This window comes from Sorex fumeus, unplaced genomic scaffold (assembly GCF_029834395.1).
Source record: "Sorex fumeus unplaced genomic scaffold, SorFum_2.1 ptg000072l, whole genome shotgun sequence".
Lineage (NCBI taxonomy): Eukaryota > Metazoa > Chordata > Mammalia > Eulipotyphla > Soricidae > Sorex > Sorex fumeus.
In genome coordinates this window covers 34,982,331-35,001,398 of record NW_026606129.1, presented here as the reverse complement: position 1 = coordinate 35,001,398, position 19,068 = coordinate 34,982,331, and the positions used below count along the sequence as shown (strand labels likewise).

The window sequence follows — 19,068 nt, the reverse complement described above, 5'->3', positions numbered from 1 at the left end:
CGAATCCTGTGAGCATCCCTGGGGAGGCCTCGGGGCCTGCCCAGAAGCATCCGTGGCGGAGGCAGCAGAACCCGATGGGGAGGATATGAAAAGTGTAGGGCAGGCTGTCCCTCAGGACTTGTGATGATGAAAATGCTTGTTCCAGGCTGACCTTATAAATAATAAGTTAGCCGCAGGTCACAGATTCCCCCACTCCCCCTCCAGTATCCCAAACGTGCTTCGAGCCATTGAAGGGCTGAACTGTAGATTGAGGTAAGTTTAGGGCAGAAGCAAGAGAGAGTGTAAGAAAATGGGTTGACTAGAAGCAGCCTGGCTGCTGGGATGACGGTGTTTTCTCTCTGGGCCATAGAAAGCTGAGGGAGAAGTGATGAGAGGAGAAAGGTACCCGGGGTGCAGGGAGGGTGACGCAGGATTAAGCTTTGGCGGGGTCTTCAGCAGAGACATTCTAGAAGGTGTCGGGCTCAGACAGATATGATGGCAGCAGCCGGGAAAGGGAAGGGATGTGGGGATGGGGGTGGGTAGGAGTCCGCAGGTTGGGGTGCCGGAAGGGTCAGGAGGTGTCCAGGCCTGGGACATGAAATGTGCATGAAAGTGTGGGTATTCCGCCTTCAGTTTTAGGTGACTGTATGCGAGAGGGAGATGAGCCATTACAGTAACTCTCCTCCCTACCCGAGTCTTAGCTTCGGCTTTGATCTGCAGCCCCCAGTGGTCCACTCACCACATAGCTTCTGGCTGGACCCTCTCCCACCCCCAACCAGCTTGTGGTTTTCTTTTCTAATCTTATGACCTCTCCCACCGCCACACCCGTGCCTCGGTGAAACCATAACTGCCACAGGAGCCAGGTGGGAGGATCCCTTTCCACGCCCTTAGGTATCCGTGTGCTGCAAAGAGGCAGAGCAGGGATAGAGGACTTTCCCTTGCTGCTTGAGTCTTCCAGAATGTTCTCAATGCCCCATCACCCATCACAGTGTTTGCTTCATTAGCTATCCTCAAGATTATTCCTCTTAAAACTCTCCCATAGCTTAAGTGTTTGCTTCATTTATTCACTCAACTGTCAGTATCGCGTACTACATGGTATTGACAGAGAAAGCAGTGAGCAACATAGTGGTGGTTCCAGAGATCCAAAGTTCTGCAGGGGAAGGTGGGATGAATGGCTTAGAGGGTGTTGGAGAGTGAGTTGTGTTGGGAGCAGAGCGAGGAATGAAGGGGTGAATAGGGACAGAGAGATGGGGTTGGCCCACTGGCCAGGTGGCATATGACTAGACCTGTGTTGTGTGAGCCAGGCACAGATCTCCAGCAGGAGGAGTGACAGCAGCAGTTGCAAAGGTCCAGGGGCAGGTATGGGCTTCACATGTTCAAAGACCAGAGGGTGGTTGGTGGCTACCCAAGTTGAAGAAGGGGCAGTGTGATGAGAAGGAAGAGAAGGGAAGTAATGGGCCGAGAGGCTAGAAGGTCTTGGGCATGGCTGGGCGCTGAGGTTTATTCAGGGAGGACTTTGAGGTTGCAGGATCTGTTTTAGGATTTAAGAGGTGTCTGGGTACTGTGAGGAGACGTAGACTCCAAGTGGGAGGTCGAGGCACTGACTGGGGAGCTGTTGTGGTAACTTGGTGTGAGGGATGGCAGTGGCTTGGACCCGGGCAGTGGGGGGTGGTGAGGAGTGGTTGAATTTGGAATCTCGTTTGCAGGACAGGCTGGTGCCTGGAACATGGGGCAGAGCCTGAGACCAAGAAAGACAACCAGGCTAGCGCCGAAGCTCTGGCCAAGAGACCAGGAGCATGAACTCGTGGCTCCTTGAGATGGGCCGTGTCACATTCTGGACATTCGAACTGAAGAGTCGACTGGGGGCTCCTCTGGTCTGCATCTGGGCTGGGGGTAGTGTGCAGGGGACTCACTGGCAGAGCCGCTGCCCGGAATCCTGCCCAGGGCCCTGAGCCAGAATCCCTGTGTGACTAGGTTACTTTATGTGTGACAGGGCCGTGCTCCCTCTGGGCTCTAGGAGGAGAATTCCTTCCTGCCCGGTCCAGCTTCTAGGACCCACTCCAACGTTCTTGACTTCCTTCCTCCGGCTCCAGGGCCTGCAGGACCGCCTCTAAATTCCCATTCTGGGGGCACCTCCTGTGACCCCAGTCAGGAAAGATGCTCACCATGGGGTGGGGGGATGTGGGGATCAAATCAGCTTCACTGCCATAGTCCAGGAGAAACCCCACCCCCACCTCCAGACTCTTAGGCCGCACCTGTAGCACCTCTTGGGTTGCATAAAGCGACCTAGTCACAGGCCCAGTGGGCAGGGTTTGAGAATCTCTGGGAATCTGTCAGCCACCAAGAACTGAGTGGAGATGCTGGCCGGGCAGCTGGAGCTGAGGGCAGAGAGCAGAAGATGAGACACAGGGGTTGAAGTCCTCTGTGGGCAGACAGTGGAGACAGGTTTTTTTGGCCCCCTGCCCAGTCCTCCTTCTGCCGGGATGGTCAGGCCCCCTTCTTCTTCTGGATGCTCTTGGATGAGAGCTAGAGTCCCCCGTCCCTCTCTCTGGTGCCCCAGACCATAGTTCCCTCTATGCCTCCTGATTTGACTTGGCCTCATGCATCTGTCTCATTGCTCTGGCTGATTTAGAAACAGAATCAGAGACTCTGCTGTCTGCGTGACTGACTGTCCTTTGGGCTGCTAATTTGGATGGTGGCCTGGTGTGCTGCAGCTCTCCTGAGTCTTTATTTTTATGATCTTTATTATTTTCTTGAGCTTCATTTTTTTTCACTCCTTAAAAAATAAATAAATAAATAAAAGTAAAAGGGGCTGATCATCCAATGAGTAGGGTGCTTGCCTAGCATGTGGCTGACCCAGGTTCGATCCCTGATTCCCCATATGGTTCCCAGAACCCTGTCAGGAGGAATTCTTGAGGGCAGAGCCAGGAGTCAGCCCTGAGCATCACCAGGTGTGGCCCCCAATCCAAAGAATGAACAAACACACAGGAACCTTGTACGAAGGGCTCATTCTTATAAAGCCAGCTTCTGTGTGGAGATACTGAGCGGAAGCCTGCCTTGCAGAGGAGGCCCGCTGTCATAGAGGGGGGCTGCAGTGAGCAGACCACCACCCGCCATATGCCCCTTTACTAAGCACCGGCCAGCTGTGAAGTCACAGCCTAGTCACAGCCCCCCACCCCCCAGCGTGTAGGTGCCCTCTGAGCTCCCAGCCCCTCAGCCCCCTAAGCAGCCACCCCCTGCCACCACCACCCCACCCCACCCCGGAAAGTCAGCCTTAGGCTTCTGGAGGGGAGCGATTGTACAAGAGATTCTAAGAAAGATTCAGAAGAGAAAAATAAATGAGCCTTCCTCTTCCAGAAGAGATGATTCTGGAAGATATTTCACGTGCCTGGCTCTAAAGGAAGGCAGATGCCCAGTGTGTCAGCACCATTAAAGGAAGTGTCAGAGTTGGTGGAGCCAAAGTACTCAGGGGTCCCTGTGAAGACCCCTCTGCTCAGCCAGTGTGTGCCTTCCTGAGTGGCGCCCCAGTCTGTTGAATGTAGAGGCTGGGCCGCTTTGAGCTTTAGTAGCTGACGAGGCACTGGTCCAACGAGGGTGCTGGCCAGGGTCCCAGGGGTGACGCTGATAGCTTTCAGCTGTGCTGCCGGCTTTCCCCAGCAACCCCTCTCAAGTCTCATGTTTTAAAGCTGCTTTTCGCCCCTCCTAGTCCTAGCATGGGCTCTCCAAGCAGTTTCTCCCCTGTCTTTCTCAGGCCTTCTTGAGTCTCGGGTGGCTGTGGCTCGCTGACCCCCTGTTCCCGTGATCCCCAGACCAAGCCAGGCTCTTGGGTTCCCTGTTGCCCCCTGTCTGATTCTCATCCCTACCTGTGTTTGTCTGTGCAACTCCAGATCTGCACATGGCCCTGAGTTGAGATCTTGCTTTTTAGTGTCTGTGATTCCCATCTGGGGGCCACCGTAAGTTCTGGAAAGTGAGGCTGTCTAGGAGCGGCCCTGGCTGTGGACTGTGGGGGTGGTGCTTTTCCTGCCTGTGGCCCCGGAGTTCTTGGGGAGCGCCTTGGAGAGGAACTTGTGCTGCTGGATAGCAGGGGATATGCCAGTTGGTCATGGTTTTGAGGTCCACATGCCCCTCGTCTACTGAGGCCAATGTCTCTGGCAGGGGTCTGTCACTAGGACCAGCCCTGAGTGCTGTGTTCCCCAACCTTGACATCCTTTGTAGACTTCTGATGAGTCCCTGGCTCAGACGGGCTCAGGAGTCCCCTCCGGGCTGGCTCCCTGCCCTCCAGGGCCCCTCATTTCCCATCCTCTTCTCCCGTTACCAGGGGACACTCACCCCTCAGCCTGGCCCAGGAGGCCACTTGTAGAGCCCTGGGCTGCGGGGACTTCTTCAGTGCAGCTTTGGTCTGAAAGCACTCGGCGTTGGCCAGCTGAGAGGGGGTCAGGCCAGCTCGTAACACTCGGTCTCTCCACCTAGGCCTTCAAACGCCCCCACCGCCAAGTAAAGGCCTCCCCTTCCTTGCTGCTGCTGCTTCCTTTTTCTTTATCCTCTCAGTTTCCTTTGCTCCTTACTCCCCTGTTGACCCCTCCTTTCCTTTCAAAAGGGCTTTTTCCAGCAGACCTGTGGAAATCGGAATCCCTGAGGCTCCCCGCCCCCAGCCAGAGGCTTCCTCCCGGTGCCTGCAGGGGAGCACCAGGGGATCCCCTGACTCTCCCAGCTGACGGCCAGCCCCCCACTCCCACCCCAACTCCCGGAAGTGACTGCCTTCTGCCTTCCAGAGGTGTGTTTTATTGAAAATTCGCCTTTCTGCAGGTCGGGCCCTTTGCTCAGGAAGAGCACCTGTCCTTCCAGTCTATGCGAGCCAAGTGTGGTAAATGTGTGTGTATGTGTGGTTAGAGCCACAGAGCAGCACAAGCCCTGGCAGGCGGCAGAAGGATTATGATGTCATTGGCCGCCCATTCAGCCTCTCCAACATGGCAGCTGGGAGCAGCTTGCTGTGTGGACATGCTTGGACTTGAAGCTGTCAAGGGGAAGAACCAGCTTTTCCACCGGCTGTTTCCCACAGTGGCCTCCTCGTATCTACCTCCAAATGGCCAGTTAAGGTGCCCCAGGCACTGTGGTGGCCTTCACAGGCGGTCACCTGACTCTGGACGGGCCCCACCGGGAGGACAGTCCATGTGAGGAGCCTTCCACAGCCGCCCTACAGCAGAACCACGGCGCGCCTGCTGTTCCGGACACCCTCCGAAGACATGTGTGTGACGCCCAGAAGCTCTGTGGCATGACTTCCGGCCCAAGGGAAGCCACCATCTGTTCAACAGAGAGAACCTGCACCTTGCAGCGATGGCCTTTCTGGGGGGCATTAGAAACAGGCACCAGAGAGACTCTTCTGGAGGAGAAACCCCACCTGTGCTAAGTGTGAGGAGGACAGTAGGTCATCGGGAACAGTCGCTTGGTGTCGATAGGATAAACCTTGCTGTCGGTGTGTGTCCTCGGGGGAGAGTCTGCTTCCACGCATGTGCTCGCAGGAGCCTGGCCTCTGGTAGTCCCATGAATCAAAGTTACTCGGGGAATTGAGGGACAGTCATCCCAAGGAACTTCTGCTTTCTTTGTGCGCCCTCAGCTCTGCTGATGTCTGCAATGTTGTGTACAGTTGGACGAACTCTGTGGCTGTGACACACTTAAGACTTTGGGTGGTTAGATGGGGTGTCAGAGAATGTCAGATATTCCTGTGAAAGATGCCTAGTTCAGTCAAGTAATGACTGACCATTTGGTGAAATGTGCCTGTAAATAGGAAATGAAATGTCTAGAGTTAAAAGCGACGAAAGCCTTGGTTTTATGGATTTCATAAATGCCATCAACTTTAGTCGATGAATCCTTTATCACTAGAAATGGGGAAAAATATGCAGTAATGTGTACCTTTTAGAGGCGCAGATCCCTCTGGCCTCATTTCCTCCCCCCTCTCCCCTGTGATTCTATTTGTCCCCATTGTCTGTCAATTACTCATTCTCTCTGATCCTGTCACCTCTCTCCAGCTCTCAGCTTCACACAGAACCTCTCACTTTTTGGAAAAATCAATGTCTGTGGACTTTCAGCCCCCAGCGAACAAAAGCTTCCTTGAATCCTGGTGGCCATTTACTGCATGTGCTTGCATGTTCTGTGTAGTTGTTGGAATTACAAAGTCAGTCCTATGGGAGGGCCACCCAGTCCCTGGTCACCCTTCTGCCCTCTAGCAGACTCCCGGGACATTTGTCTCACTTGAGGATACTCCAAGGTGCTGCTGGGTCTTCCCCACCCACCAGCCACCAGAATACAGATGTTGTTCTTGATGCAGAATGCAGATTTGACCATTGGTATTCCATACCCTGGTCCTTGGGATGGTTCAGGTCACCAGTGTGCAGAGCAGGGCGCCAAGCCAGGAGAGCAAAAGCTGCTCTTTCTAGCTGGTCCTGTTTTTTCAATCAGGTAGATTGTGGGAGATCCTTAGAGCTCAGCAGGTTATGCTTCTCAGTGGAAGATCTTTGTCTACATGGAAAGACCTCCTCCTGGAAGCTTGAGTAAAAGCTGACCAAGGAACCCACTTTAATCCTTGCTGGAGGACACCACCCCTCGACCCCCATCCTACCCACACTCTCGCCTTGCATGTCCATGATTTCAGAGGTCTGGCAGTGAATATGTTCTTTGAAGGTCAGGTTATGCCACCTTAGATGCCTCTTCCCAATGCCTCAACATTGAGGATTCCAGCCTTAGAATTAAAACACTAGCTTATTATGTGTTTTCCAATAAAAGGGATAACACCTATTCTCCCATCACCTCCAGCTTTCTCAGTATAGCTCTCGGAAAGGAGGACAGTGGAGTGCATGTGCTCTGGGGAGGGCTGAACAGAAGTGAGTTTCTGTGAAAGGGAGTAGATCTGGGGACATAGAGTAGGGTGGGGGAGGGAGCTATATGAGGATTTTGAAGTTAAATCTGTTTCATGGTTGGAACTGACCACAACCACCATTAAATCATGTATGTGTACTGAATAAAATACATTGGCATTTCAGTTTGCTTGGAATTTGCCTTTGTCTTGAAAAACAAGATGTTAGTTCAGTGGAAGAGGTGAAGGGTAGAGAGAGAGATAATACAGCAGGGTGGTTGCTTACCTCATATGCAGCTGAGCTGCTTCCATGCCCAGCACCCCGGATGGTCTCCCAAGCCCCACCAGGAGCGATCCCTGAGCTCAGAGGCAGGAGGAGTAAGCCCTGAGTACAACCGGGTATGGCCCACACACAAAAGGAGAGCTACAAACACAGTTTAATATTCCCCGTGTTCTGGTTCCCCACTGAGAAGACTTGAACTCTCCTAAACCTGACAAGTCATGATTTTGCTTTGGACTGTGGCCCTCGGCCATGGCTGTGGATATGCTTCTGCCTGTAATAGAGGAAGCCTGTAAACTTCCTGTGGCAGAGTGTCTGACAGGGTCTCCAGTAATCTTGTTTGGTTCAACTTTATTTTATGGATATTGACTAATTAGCAAACATCCCAGTCAACAGAGAACAACGGGCAGATGCTTTTGGGTTTAGAGGGTTTATGGGGAAGGCGGGGCCTTATCTGCAGACACTGTGGCTGTCTTTGGCGACCCTGAGACTCCATTTCTCTCTTTTGGGGGATGGGGTGGGGTTAGGGGCCATCCCCCATAGTTGGGGCTACTCCCAGCTCTTTGTTTGCATTTTATTCCCAGTGGTGCTTGTGGGACTCTGTGGTGCTGGGGGTCAAACTGGGTTAAGCAAGTGCCTTATCCTCTGCTGCGTGTCTCTGCCTCTGAGAGTTTATCCTAAACACAGCCTTGGGTGCTCTGGTCCTTAAGAGGTCAGAGGTCAGTCTAAGTGCAGAGTTCCCTCTGGGAAGCCCAGGAGAGCTCTGAATTTTTGGAGTGCAAAAGGCATTTCCCCCAGCCCTCTGGGTTCTTTCTTGGGCTGGTGAAGCAAATGAATTAATGTCACACAGGAGAAAAGAACAAATTTCATTGCAGGTGCATGGAGAATACACATAGATGTAGATTCTAAAGCAAATGGGGCCAGATGTGGGTCTGTGCCCTGAGTTTAAGGAACAGAACAGGGCTTAGGGCTTGCGGGGGAAAAGACAGAGAACTCGGAGGACACGGAAAGAACATTTCTACAGTTAGATGCTGCCTTGTAGTACACATAGTGTCTATGCTAGGAGGGTGATTTCTGGGGATATTTCTGGTTAGTAACCCCAGCTTTCACTTTTCTTAGTACTTAGGGGAGTGGTCAGAGTTTCTCATGACCTTGCAGGGCTTCAGTTGACTTCTGAAATGAGCCACATGCCACAGTGATATGTTGGGGTGGGGGGAGGGCATGCACCTCTAATCTCCTCAGGAAACCTGTCCTTTAATTCCTTTCCCTGACTGAAGGCTCAGATACTGCTCTTACATGAAACATCAAGGGTAATGGCAGGTGTCTCCTTAAAACCCAGATTAAGGTCCCTGACTCAATGACACTGGTCGCAACTGGGCCATTCAGGAGCATTCCTAACCACTGACCTGCCCATGAGGTTTTTGCTGTCTATCATTTAACTTGTCTTCCTTTTCCTGAGATGCTTGATTTTTCATCACACTCCTGTGGTAGAAATATTGTCATTTTTGTAAAAACACTCATTTCCTCTCCCCTCACTGGATGCTTCTCTGTAAAACGTATTTAAAAAAAAAAAACACGGTTGCACAGTGAACACCCCAGTGTCCTTGGTCTTCACACTGTGCCAGAGAATGTCTGTTCTTTAGCTTTGCATTGAAAGGATGATAAAATGTACTCAGGAAATCAGTACTTTGTATTAAAAAACAAAACACATTCTAGTTCAGTTTTATTTTCTGTGTACGGATTTCTGTGACTGGAATGGCTCTTTGGCAAAGGCCCCTGGGAGACAGTGCTCTGAATATGTTTCTTCTTATGCTTTTGCTTTGCCTTGGCACGTAAAACTGTTTCCTATTTTGGTTTCTTCTGAGATTCAGTCCCTATTCTGTCACCGTTAAGCACTTCAAGATACTAATTAGTGCTTCATCAACAACTATCAGTAGGGAATTGAGGGTGGTGCGCAGGGCAGAGGCCCCCGGGAGAGAAACAGAATTTTGGTTTTTGTTTGGGGTACATCTGTGGTGCTCAGGACTGACTCCTGACTTTGTGCTCAGGGCTCATTCTTGGAAGTTCTCAGAATGTGCTGGGGATCAAACCTGGGCCTGTCGCATGCAAGGCAGGTGACCTACCTGCTGTCCTAACCCTCCAGACCTGTAAGAGAACTTTCCAAGACAGGCAAGAATAGATATAAATGGCCATGCTGATGAAGATTAGCAGGGAGAGCCAGTGACAATTATTAGCATTTTGAATTTTCTGGCAGAATCAAGAATCCCTTGAGCCTAGACATGGGTGAGGGATGTTGGTGTTTTGGAGGTAGACATGGGTAGTAAGTAACGCTTTGAAAGAGGTGTGAACCCATTCTCCTAAAACTTGGGCCATGCCGTAGTAAGTCTTTATCCGAATCCAAAACAAACAAACAAAAAAGACCCTATGAGGGAAGGTATCTTTTTTTGCAGTTCCTCAAAACTGGGTTCTTTATTCCCTGTTTCTCACTGGGTGCTTTTGGGGTGCTGCCACCTTGTTGTCAACATTGCCAATTAACCTCTTTCAGATGAGGCGGCCAAGTGCACCCACATTTTTATTCGCTCGCCCTTGTCTTGGGCCCAACAACAGAAGGTTTCGCCTTGCATGCCCTTGGACTGATTGTTCCAGGCTGGGTGCTGGGAATCAAATCCCTCCCAGCTTCACGAACAAACCTGAATCACAGTTATTAACCTCCAACAACAACCAAACCCCAAACCCTGTTGCTTTACTTGAGATTGGAGAAGAAAATTGTTTGCAAGTCACACTCAAGGAAAAATGACCAGCTCTCAGAAGCTGTGGGTGGCTGACTTCTTGCTGGATCCTGGTGTGAGTTCAGGGCTCAGTTTGCAGCTGATTTGTGCAAGTTCAGACAGCGGCCACCTCAGCTCCTCGGGGACCCTGCGAGTGAATCAGCTTCATTCCTTCTGCAGCAGAGCAAATGGGCAGAGATTGGTACGGGGGAGAGTGGGGAGGGGTCAGCCTGCTGAGTGCACACAAGCGGCAGGATGGAGCTGAAGGCAATCTGGTTCCTGGAAGTCTGGCACAACGGGATTTCAGTTTTTAGAAAGGCAGACGAAAATATTTGGGGTCCTGTGTAGTCTGTCAACATGTCACCCCAAGGGACAGTGATGAGTGAGTGGAATGTGGCAATTTCTCCGTGCCCAAGCTGGTGGGGGGTATGTGAACTAGAATTTACCCCTTCTGCTTGTCCAGGCTTGTACCAGCCTCCCTAGAGCTGTGGATGGTCTCGTTTGCACTCAGGACTTGGTGAGAACAACTCATTTCAGTCAGGAGTCATGCCTGTCCCTAAAATGTCACTTCTGTACCCCTTGGCATTGGGACTGCACCAGGCCCCTTGGCTACATTTGATCTTTTCCCTACCAAACAGGATGCCTGTGCATAATTCCGATGCCTTGGAAAGGATTTGCCTCTGAGCTTGCCTCTGAGCATCTGCTTGGATGTGAGCAGTCACAGTGAACTTAGACAGGCTCTGTGACTTTAAAACTCACCCGAAATTAGAGGAGAGGGGAGGGAGGGGGAGAGCCAGGCACCTCTTGTGCCACCCCACCAGCCAGCTCATACATGCCCTGGAACCCAGCGGATGGGCTCACCCAGCAAGATGGCCACGGGACCAATTGTACATGCCAGGCTCCTGGTGCATCTTTTCCTGATATCCTAGTGGAAAATCAGAATGGCCCATCCTTACCAGGATGACCCTCTGGCTCCCCAGAGAATCCTCAGTTATTTCCATTTATTTTAGCAAAGCCACTTGCTGTTGATGATCGGATGACACATTCCTAGGGAGGCTTGAGAGTGAGCCGTGCACAGAGGGAGGAAAGCCTCACCCAGAGAGTCGATTCTGGGTGTACCCTGCCCAGCACCTCTCCAACCAGGCATATTCAGAGACAACCAAGAGTGATTCATGACTGAGCTCCCTCTCAATTGCTGTTTGATCTGTTTGTTGTGTTCATGTTATTTTTCTTACTGCTGTTACCATTGTGACTGCTGTGCTGGGGATTGAACCCAGGCTCATGTGAGAGACTCGTGCTTTTTCACTGAGCGGCACATTTAGCCGTGTGCAGATCACTGCTGTGGAGGCACTGTGCTCCCTTTGGGGAGCGTTGCCAAGGAATGGCTAGTGCGTGAGAGCAGGTCGGGCAGTGCCTCCACCTTCACTGCTGAAATAATGGCTGGCTCATGCAGGTGCCTTTCCATCGAATGAGATGCCGCTGTCTAATGAGGTTTGTTGGGGCCTTGGGCAGCCTCTGTCCTTTTGCGCTGAATAGCTTTGTGCTCCAGCATTTCTGTCTATTAAGTTGATTGTGTCTGACAAGTCATCAGTAATGAGAGACAGTCGTATGAGGTCCTGTGCAGAACACGTTTGTGCACTAGGAATTTGAACCATAAGAACGCAGATAAGCAGGGAATGGTGGGAATGGTGGGAGGGGTATTCCAAGGATAATTCACTTTACAGGTTCTTGATAATGGGTTTTGGAAAATTGGGCCAGAGGTAAGACATTTGCAGGTAAGACATTTGCTTTGCATGCAGCCACCCCTGGTTCAATTTCTGGCACCCTAGGGTCCTCCCAAGCACTGCTAGATGTAACCCAAAAGTCAAAAGCAGAAAGAAAGGAAAAAAAGAAAGGTCTTCTCAATAAACCTTATTTCCTTAAGTAACTTTCCTGTTTCTTATGCAATTTGAAAATTGGGAGCTAATAATTGAATGAGTAAACTTACATTGGGAAAGACAGGGCCTGTTGGCCAGGATTATTATAAAACCCAGATTTTTTCCATAAATTTTCATTTGTGTCTCCCTCCTAAACTAAATGCCAATGCTGAGCTTTTTTTTTTTACACTTGCTACAGTGATATAAATTGATGTGAATAGAAATAGTTTCAGAATGCATTACCCGATAAGGCAATTTCAGTCTGCCTCAGGGGTGTCAAACTTTGACTTAAAAACAGGAAAATTTATCTGAGATTTCAAGAGTCCTGGGTTATACAAGTTGATGGGAGGTAATATTTGGGAGCAATCAAGCTAAGGATACTTAGGCCCATATCTGTAATATAGACTATAAGCTTTAAGGATGGGGAACTGCCATGTTTGGCATGCAGAGGACCCAGGTTCTATTTCCAGCACTGCAGGATCCCTAAGTCTAGCTTGGTGGTCCAGATGGCCTCCAGCATACCTGGGCCCAAGCAATACCAGATCAGGTATCTCCAGGAGTAGCCCTAGAGAACCTCCCTTGGCCCTGAGCACTGATTGGGAGATCCCCCAAAGAATGGAATATATGCTTTCAATGTTCTACTCTGCAGTATATATTCTGTATATGTAATAGTTTCTTGAATGGGAGTTTTTTGGTCAGGGAGAGTGCGTAGACCAGAAGGTGTTCACTATTGGAGGATGATGGGAAAAGAAAGAGGGCGTGTGTCTTAGAACCCTAAATGGGGCCCACACAGTCCAAAAGATCCTTCTACCTAATGGCCAAGAGGACTGGCTTGTGGGGAGCTCTTCCTAGATTAGAAATGCAACCCTTGGCCTGGTTAAGTCTACGGATTTGTGTGTTGTACTTCTAGCTTAAGTGGGACCAACTGGTGAATTTTTGTTGATGATCTCTCTTTTTTTTTAGCCAAATTCAAGCCCTGAATTGGTTTTGTCTGAAGATGAAAAAAGTGACACTGAAGATAAGGAAGAAGCAGAGTTGGGTGTCGTGGAGGATCAGCGCAGTATAATTCTTCATCTGATTTCCCAGCTCAAACTTGGGATGGATCTAACCAAGGCGAGTGCTTGCTTCTCACTGGGTTTGCATCAGTGGCTGGAGGTACCACCCCTTCTTTTATTCCCCTAACTTCTCCGCACATGTTTCTTCACTCTGGTGAGTTTGGGACAACAGAATGGAGAGGACCAGAGTCATAGTCCTGGACCAGTCTTCTGGGTGTAATTATGCTGTTCTGACCTACATCCTCCAAACCTGAGCCTGACATTTGGTTCTCTGGGGGAGGGGCTGGAGAAAACAAGAAAACAAGAAGTTGTTTTCTGCTGTGTCCTGCTAAGATTGAAGGGTACCTGCAGAGACAGGAGAGACTTATGAGCCACAGAAAGTAAGCATGAAACCGGGAGAAACTTTCCTGGCTGATCCCTGGAGCGTTCCTTGTTGGGGACACAGCTCACAGTATTTGTGTGAAGAAACAAACCCGCTGGCCAGGAGAGGTACCTCCAACTCTCCCTGGTGCTGAGCTCAGCCAGGACATTCCTCAGTAGCTTCAACAAGAGAACCAGCCCCAATAATCAGTGATTAGGGCTCACCAAGACCTTTCTTCACCCCAACCCAGGCTTCCTTCTGGAAACAGGCAGGAAAAGACAATCCTGACAGGAGCCTGGAGGGTTGTGTGGTCTCCCGGGGGATGTGGGGAGGTGGAGACCTGCTCTTTGCCTTGTGACTCACCTGTTCCACTGCCAGTCCTGCGACTGGGGAAAGCAGGTGAGAACTGGAAGCCACAGATGGAGACTGAGCCCAGGGCTGCACATAAGATGAGTCCTCAGTCTCTCTGTGTAGAGTGCTCATTTGCAGGTGGACCTGTGGTATTCCAGAACAGAAGCTGTTGGGGAGAGAGGGCTACTCTGTGGGGACAAAGTTCTAGATTCATTCTGAAGCCTGCCGGCAGAGAATTAGTCTGAATCACTGGGGGCAGGCATAGCCTGTAGAAATCACTGCAAGGGCAGGTAGATAGATTCCACATATTTACCTCAGACTAAGCTGGAAGCCACGGAAGAGAGAGGCAAGGATAGGTGGGAGAGACCAAAGGGCAAGATGGCACCATAGTGGCTTCCATTAAACTGAGCCAGAGGAGGCAGGGATAAGAGTTGTGTACTTGGGAGATGGTCCCTGTTTAATCAAAATACTGGGGCCATGTTGAGGAGATGTCTGACCATTCTAGAGAGTTCCTGACTTTGACATTCTCAGTCTTCTACTTGGCTCTTTTCAGCTTTGTCAGGTTATGAGAGCCCATTCACATAATGCTGACTTCATTTTATTTTTGCTCTATCCTTCCCATCTCTGTCTTGCTAGAGGCATTCATAACATGCTTGGAATTCGGTTTTTTACATGTATGTAAAAATTTTTTTAGGGTGAGGTAGAGAGAAAGATACTGAACATTGATGAGAAAATGTGCACTGTTGGAGGGATGGGTGCTCCATCATTGTATGAAACTTAATCATGAAAGTTTGTAATTATCTCACAGTGATTCAATAAAAAATTAATATATAATATTTTTTGTTTGTTTTTTGGCGCACCCAGTGTGCTCAGGATTACTCCTGGCTCTGTATACTCCTGGCAGGCTTGGGGGACCATATGGGGTGCCAGAGATTAAACGCAGATTGACCACATGCAAGGCAAGCAAGGACCTTAGCCACTGCACTATATAATGGTCTGGCCCCGTTATATATTTTTGAATAAAAGAACTGGCATTCTCATTTTTACCAGGCCCCACCAAGTGATGGATGGCATGGTGGTCAGCCATCTCTCCATAAAGGTGGTTCCTTCCCCTTCCCCCTCTCAGCTGGGCCTTTCCTCAGTGAGGGTAGCCTTTGTGGAAAAGGGAGAGAAGGAGGGAAACACACCTGAATTGAGCCTAGGGAGGGGTGAGCACTGGTGGAGAGAACAGGAAGGAAGAAGGCCGATGGGCCAGGCCCGAGAGGCGAAGCCAGTGTTGGCCAGTTGGCATTTGTTGATGATTGGTGTGCTGGATCCTGGGGTGGGGAGTGGAGCCATGTGTTTGACCATGTGTTGGTGCTGGTGTGGCGATTCTGTTTGAGCCTCAGGATGATGAGAAGATGGTGCATGGTTTGAAGCAGGTAGGAAGCAAGGGGGGGTGGTCAGAGGATGCTGTGGCCTGCTCAGCCCAGCATGTGGGTTGCGTGTGTTTGACCCTTTTGACTTGGTTTTCAGAAAGAGGAAAGGCAGCAGCAAGGAATGCCTGTGTTCAGTTACAGAGCATGGATTTCCAGGGGCTATTCTAGACACCAGGAGTGCACTAGGGGCAGGAATGGCGGTGTCTCCCCCGCGGGGCTGGTCTGCATGTGTGCTCTGCCATGCCTGTACCAGACTTGGAGCTGGGCCGACCAGAGCAAGCACTTGGCCTGTGCTCCTGTGATTCTCGTGTGTGTGTGTGTGTGTGTGTGTGTGTGTGTGTGTGTGTGTGTGTGTGTATTTCCTGGGATCTGCTTCAATCATCCCAGCAGGGGAGGAAAACAAAAGAGCAATATGCTGGAGTGAAGGCAGGGAAAGTGTTGTTCAGGATGGGAGGAAGATGGAGACCACAGGAAATGAGTATGAGGCCAACTCAAGGAGCATGTGGCCAACACCACCAGAGTCTGGGTTGCAAATTTTAAGTGAGATCAGTGAGCTCTAGGAGAGGTGGGAGCTGCCAGTTGGAGACTTGGTTGCAAATTTTAAGTGAGACCAGAGAGCTCTAGGAAAGGTGGGAGCTGCCAGTTGGAGACTTGGAGAACTTTAGGACTAAACTGAGTTGAGGTTTGCTTGCTTGGCACCGTAGAGGGAGGGTGTAGCAGAGTGAGTGGGGTATTTTGAGGATACGCATCCTTAAGTCTTTGTTGTGACTTCTGCTGGTTCTGGGTGGACAGTGAACCTGCGTGGGAAACTGCATGCAGTCAACAGGCCTAAGGTCCTGGGGGCATGAACTGGACATGTTGGGAATATGGGTGAAGATGGGCTGTTGGAGACTGAGGTTTTGGGTCCACAGGGATCCATTCTTCAGCAGATCAAGCTGAAACTTCCTTCAGACTGAAGGAAGAGCTAGGACAGCAGGTGCGGGTGAGTTCTAGACAGACCCAGGAGCTTGGGGAGGCCGAGAGAGATGCTGGCTATGGGATTAGGCCTCTCATAGGTTGCTGAGAAGATGGAGTGAGATCATTTGAAGTTCAAAGTGCTGGGCCCACCGTGAGTTCTAAAAACAGTTGGTTTGGGTATTTCGTACATTTTGGGCAATGATTTATCCAATTCCTTTTTCTTAAGAAGTGATTCACTTGAGAAGCACCTGAGGTGATTTCAGCCACTGCTTTGATGTGTAGGAAGCCTGTTTTGTGGTCTGCCATGTTGTTGCTGAAACATTCTATGACAAGTTTGTGTCTAATCTCCATTGACCTTAACTCTCCCTGGGGCTCTAAACCAGGATGCTGATCCTTGATTCTAGCAACTTCCAGCAAAGCACAAGTGCTTTCTAAAAGCTCAGCAGGCATGAGGCTGATATTCTCTCTGATTACGTCCTCACCCCCAGCCGAGGAGGTTGGAACTCTGCTGTTCTCCATTTACAGCAGAGGAAGGAAACCTTGGAGAGAGAGAGAGAGAGAGAGAGAGAGAGAGAGAGAGAGAGAGAGAGAGAGAGAGAGAGAGAGAGAGAGAGAGAGAAGCTCACTCTAGCATACATGGGCAGAGTTTCTAGGAGATGGACATAGATCTGTCTCGGTTGGTGGCCTCTTTTCTCCTGCTTGTTTTCATGGGGTCTGCTTGTCAGTGGAAGGACAGGGCAGTGTGTAGATGGTTTGCAGGATTGTTAAGTTCACTGACGTGTCTGGAGGAAAGCGCACCTGCTCTTAGCCTGTCTTTGAGGAACCTGCTGTGCTCCCTGTGGGTGGATGGGACCATCACTCTTCCTGGGGCCCTTTGCCTTCTCTGCAGGCAATCATTTATTTGCCAGTCCTAAAAGCCCAGCACAGAAATTCAAACATTTGCATCTCGATTGATGCAATTTTGCGTGTAATTAATTGCTCTGAGTCCTAAGTGCAGATCCTCGCTCCCCACCCCTTCTCTGCAGAATAGTTCATTGTCTTAATTATGTTCCTGGGAGAAAAGGCAGCCCTTATGGATGGCTTGATAAATCTGCAGTAGCGATTTTCACCATTAAGATGCCATCGGTCTGGACAGTGGGGCCATCACTCACCTCTGCTTTGGAGGTAAACAGCCCAATTAGTACTCACCCCTTATTGGCTCTGATCTGCAGATTCTGCCAGGCAAGAAACAGATAATGAAGTGACTTATTTTCAGAGGTACCCCCCACCCCAAAAAAAAGAAGAAAAAAGAGCCAGAACAATCAGAACAATTGTATGAGAGATCACTCCAGATCCAAAATCTGCTTTAATGGGAAAATGTGACATCTTGCTCAAGGTGCCAGTTTTGAAAGGTGTCAGTCTAGGATTATATACGAACAGCAGCAAGGGATAGGAGAGGAAGTCATTCCTCCACCCCCAGCCTAGAGACTTCGTCTCTGCAGGCTCCTTTCTGTAGCTGCAGACAAAGCCAGTGTCCCTGTCAGGGGCAGAGCCCCATGTACCGGGTGGGTCTCTGTTGTGCTATGGTGGAGATGTGCAGCGTCGGGGGTGTGAGGAAGGCAGTTGGGATAACCTTGGAAGCAGGAGTGGTCAGAAAAATCAGCAGAGGTGAGCCGTGAGCTGAGACGCTATTTATCACTTAGACAGGAGGAGGAGAGGGCGGCGGAAAATGGAAACAAGAGTGAAGGTGAGTGGGTGGGATTGATTTGTGGTGGGAAGGCAGGGGCCCAAAGGGAGGGATAGTGCGAGAGGAAGCAGGTGGGTGTCTCTGAGGTTTTCAGATGTGGGCTGTGGTACTGATGAAGAAGGTGGGTCTGACCCAGGGCAGGGGGGCTGGGTAGGGAGCTCAGATCAGTCCTAGTGCTGGGTTTCCTACCCACCTGGCCCAGTGGCTTCCATCCCTCTGTGTTCTCACCTGAGCTCCTGGCATATTTTATTATTATTATTATTATTATTATTATTATTATAACAAAACCATGATTTACAAGGTTGCTCAAAATACAGTTGTTTCGGACATTAAATGTTCCAACACTAATTCCACCATCAGTGTGACCTTCCCTCTGTGCTGTCTGCCCCTTGCAGGCACACAGACATTTACTTTTTTTTTTTTTTTTGCTTTTTGGGTCACACCCGGTGATGCTCAGGGTTTATTCCTGGCTCTGCACTCAGGAATTATTCCTGGCGGTAGGGTGGTCGCGGGACCATATGGGATGCTGGCAATCAGACCCAGGTCAGCCGCGTGCAAGGGGAACGCCCTACCCGCTGTGCTATCGCTCTAGCCCCTACATTTACTTTCTATTGTTTGTTACAACACAAAGGCAAATGGAATGATCAAAACTTAAATCATGTCAATTCCTTTGTTATCTCACTGAAGTCTCTGTCTGGGCTGGCCTGGCTGATGCGTGCTGGTTGAGCCTTCTGTGTTTTTGTTTAGGTTCATTGACCCTGAGCACCAGCTATTGGATCTTCATCCTGAAGATTCCCCTTTTGGTATGTCTGCTCGGTGGTTTCTGACTCTGGGTAGTTTTCTTTTCCTCACTTAGCAGAAATCCCTAAGCTTCTGAGATCAGAAATGTTGACTTAGGGGAAATGCTTTCAATTCTTGTCTTTTGGTACATTACCTGGCGCAGCTAAACACTGGTAGCTGGTTCAGATGTGGACATTCTCATGGACCGGTGGCGGATTTGAGGCCCCCTACTAGTGGGGGAAGAGTGTGGGGTGAGCCCATGGACTCTCATTGTATCTGTTGTCCAAACATTTATGCAGATAGCCCAGAGGTGGAAGTCTGCGCTCTTTCTCTTGACTTCTGATCAGAGGTTCCCCTGGGCCTGGAGAAATGGAGTGAACAGGAAATGGGGTTCCTATGGAGGTGCCCTAACCATGCAAACTTTTTAAACTTCGTTTCATGGATTTGTCTTCATTTAGAGTGTTTTTGTGGGTAGGGGGAGGGGGTCCTCTAAGTTTGCTTAAATTCATATGCCCCAATCCACATAGCCTGTCCCATGAAAGACTCTGTAGGCAGGAGAAGAGGTGGTGAGTGCTTGGTGTTCTTTTAGCTTTTTTTTTTTAAGGGGGGCAGGAGAGGGTTACATCA

The 19,068-nt window shown here is 50.1% G+C and overlaps 1 protein-coding gene across 2 annotated transcripts in view; it reads left to right on the top strand.

Moving 5' to 3' along the window:
• OSBPL10 (oxysterol binding protein like 10) overlaps positions 1 to 19,068 on the top strand; it is a 291,276-nt gene that overhangs the window by 257,243 nt on the left and 14,965 nt on the right. For both annotated transcript variants that reach the window (XM_056129183.1, XM_056129182.1), the window contains one exon: positions 12,757 to 12,906. In XM_056129183.1, the coding sequence (XP_055985158.1) occupies positions 12,757 to 12,906 (150 nt within the window). The remainder of the gene's footprint in view (positions 1 to 12,756; positions 12,907 to 19,068) is intronic.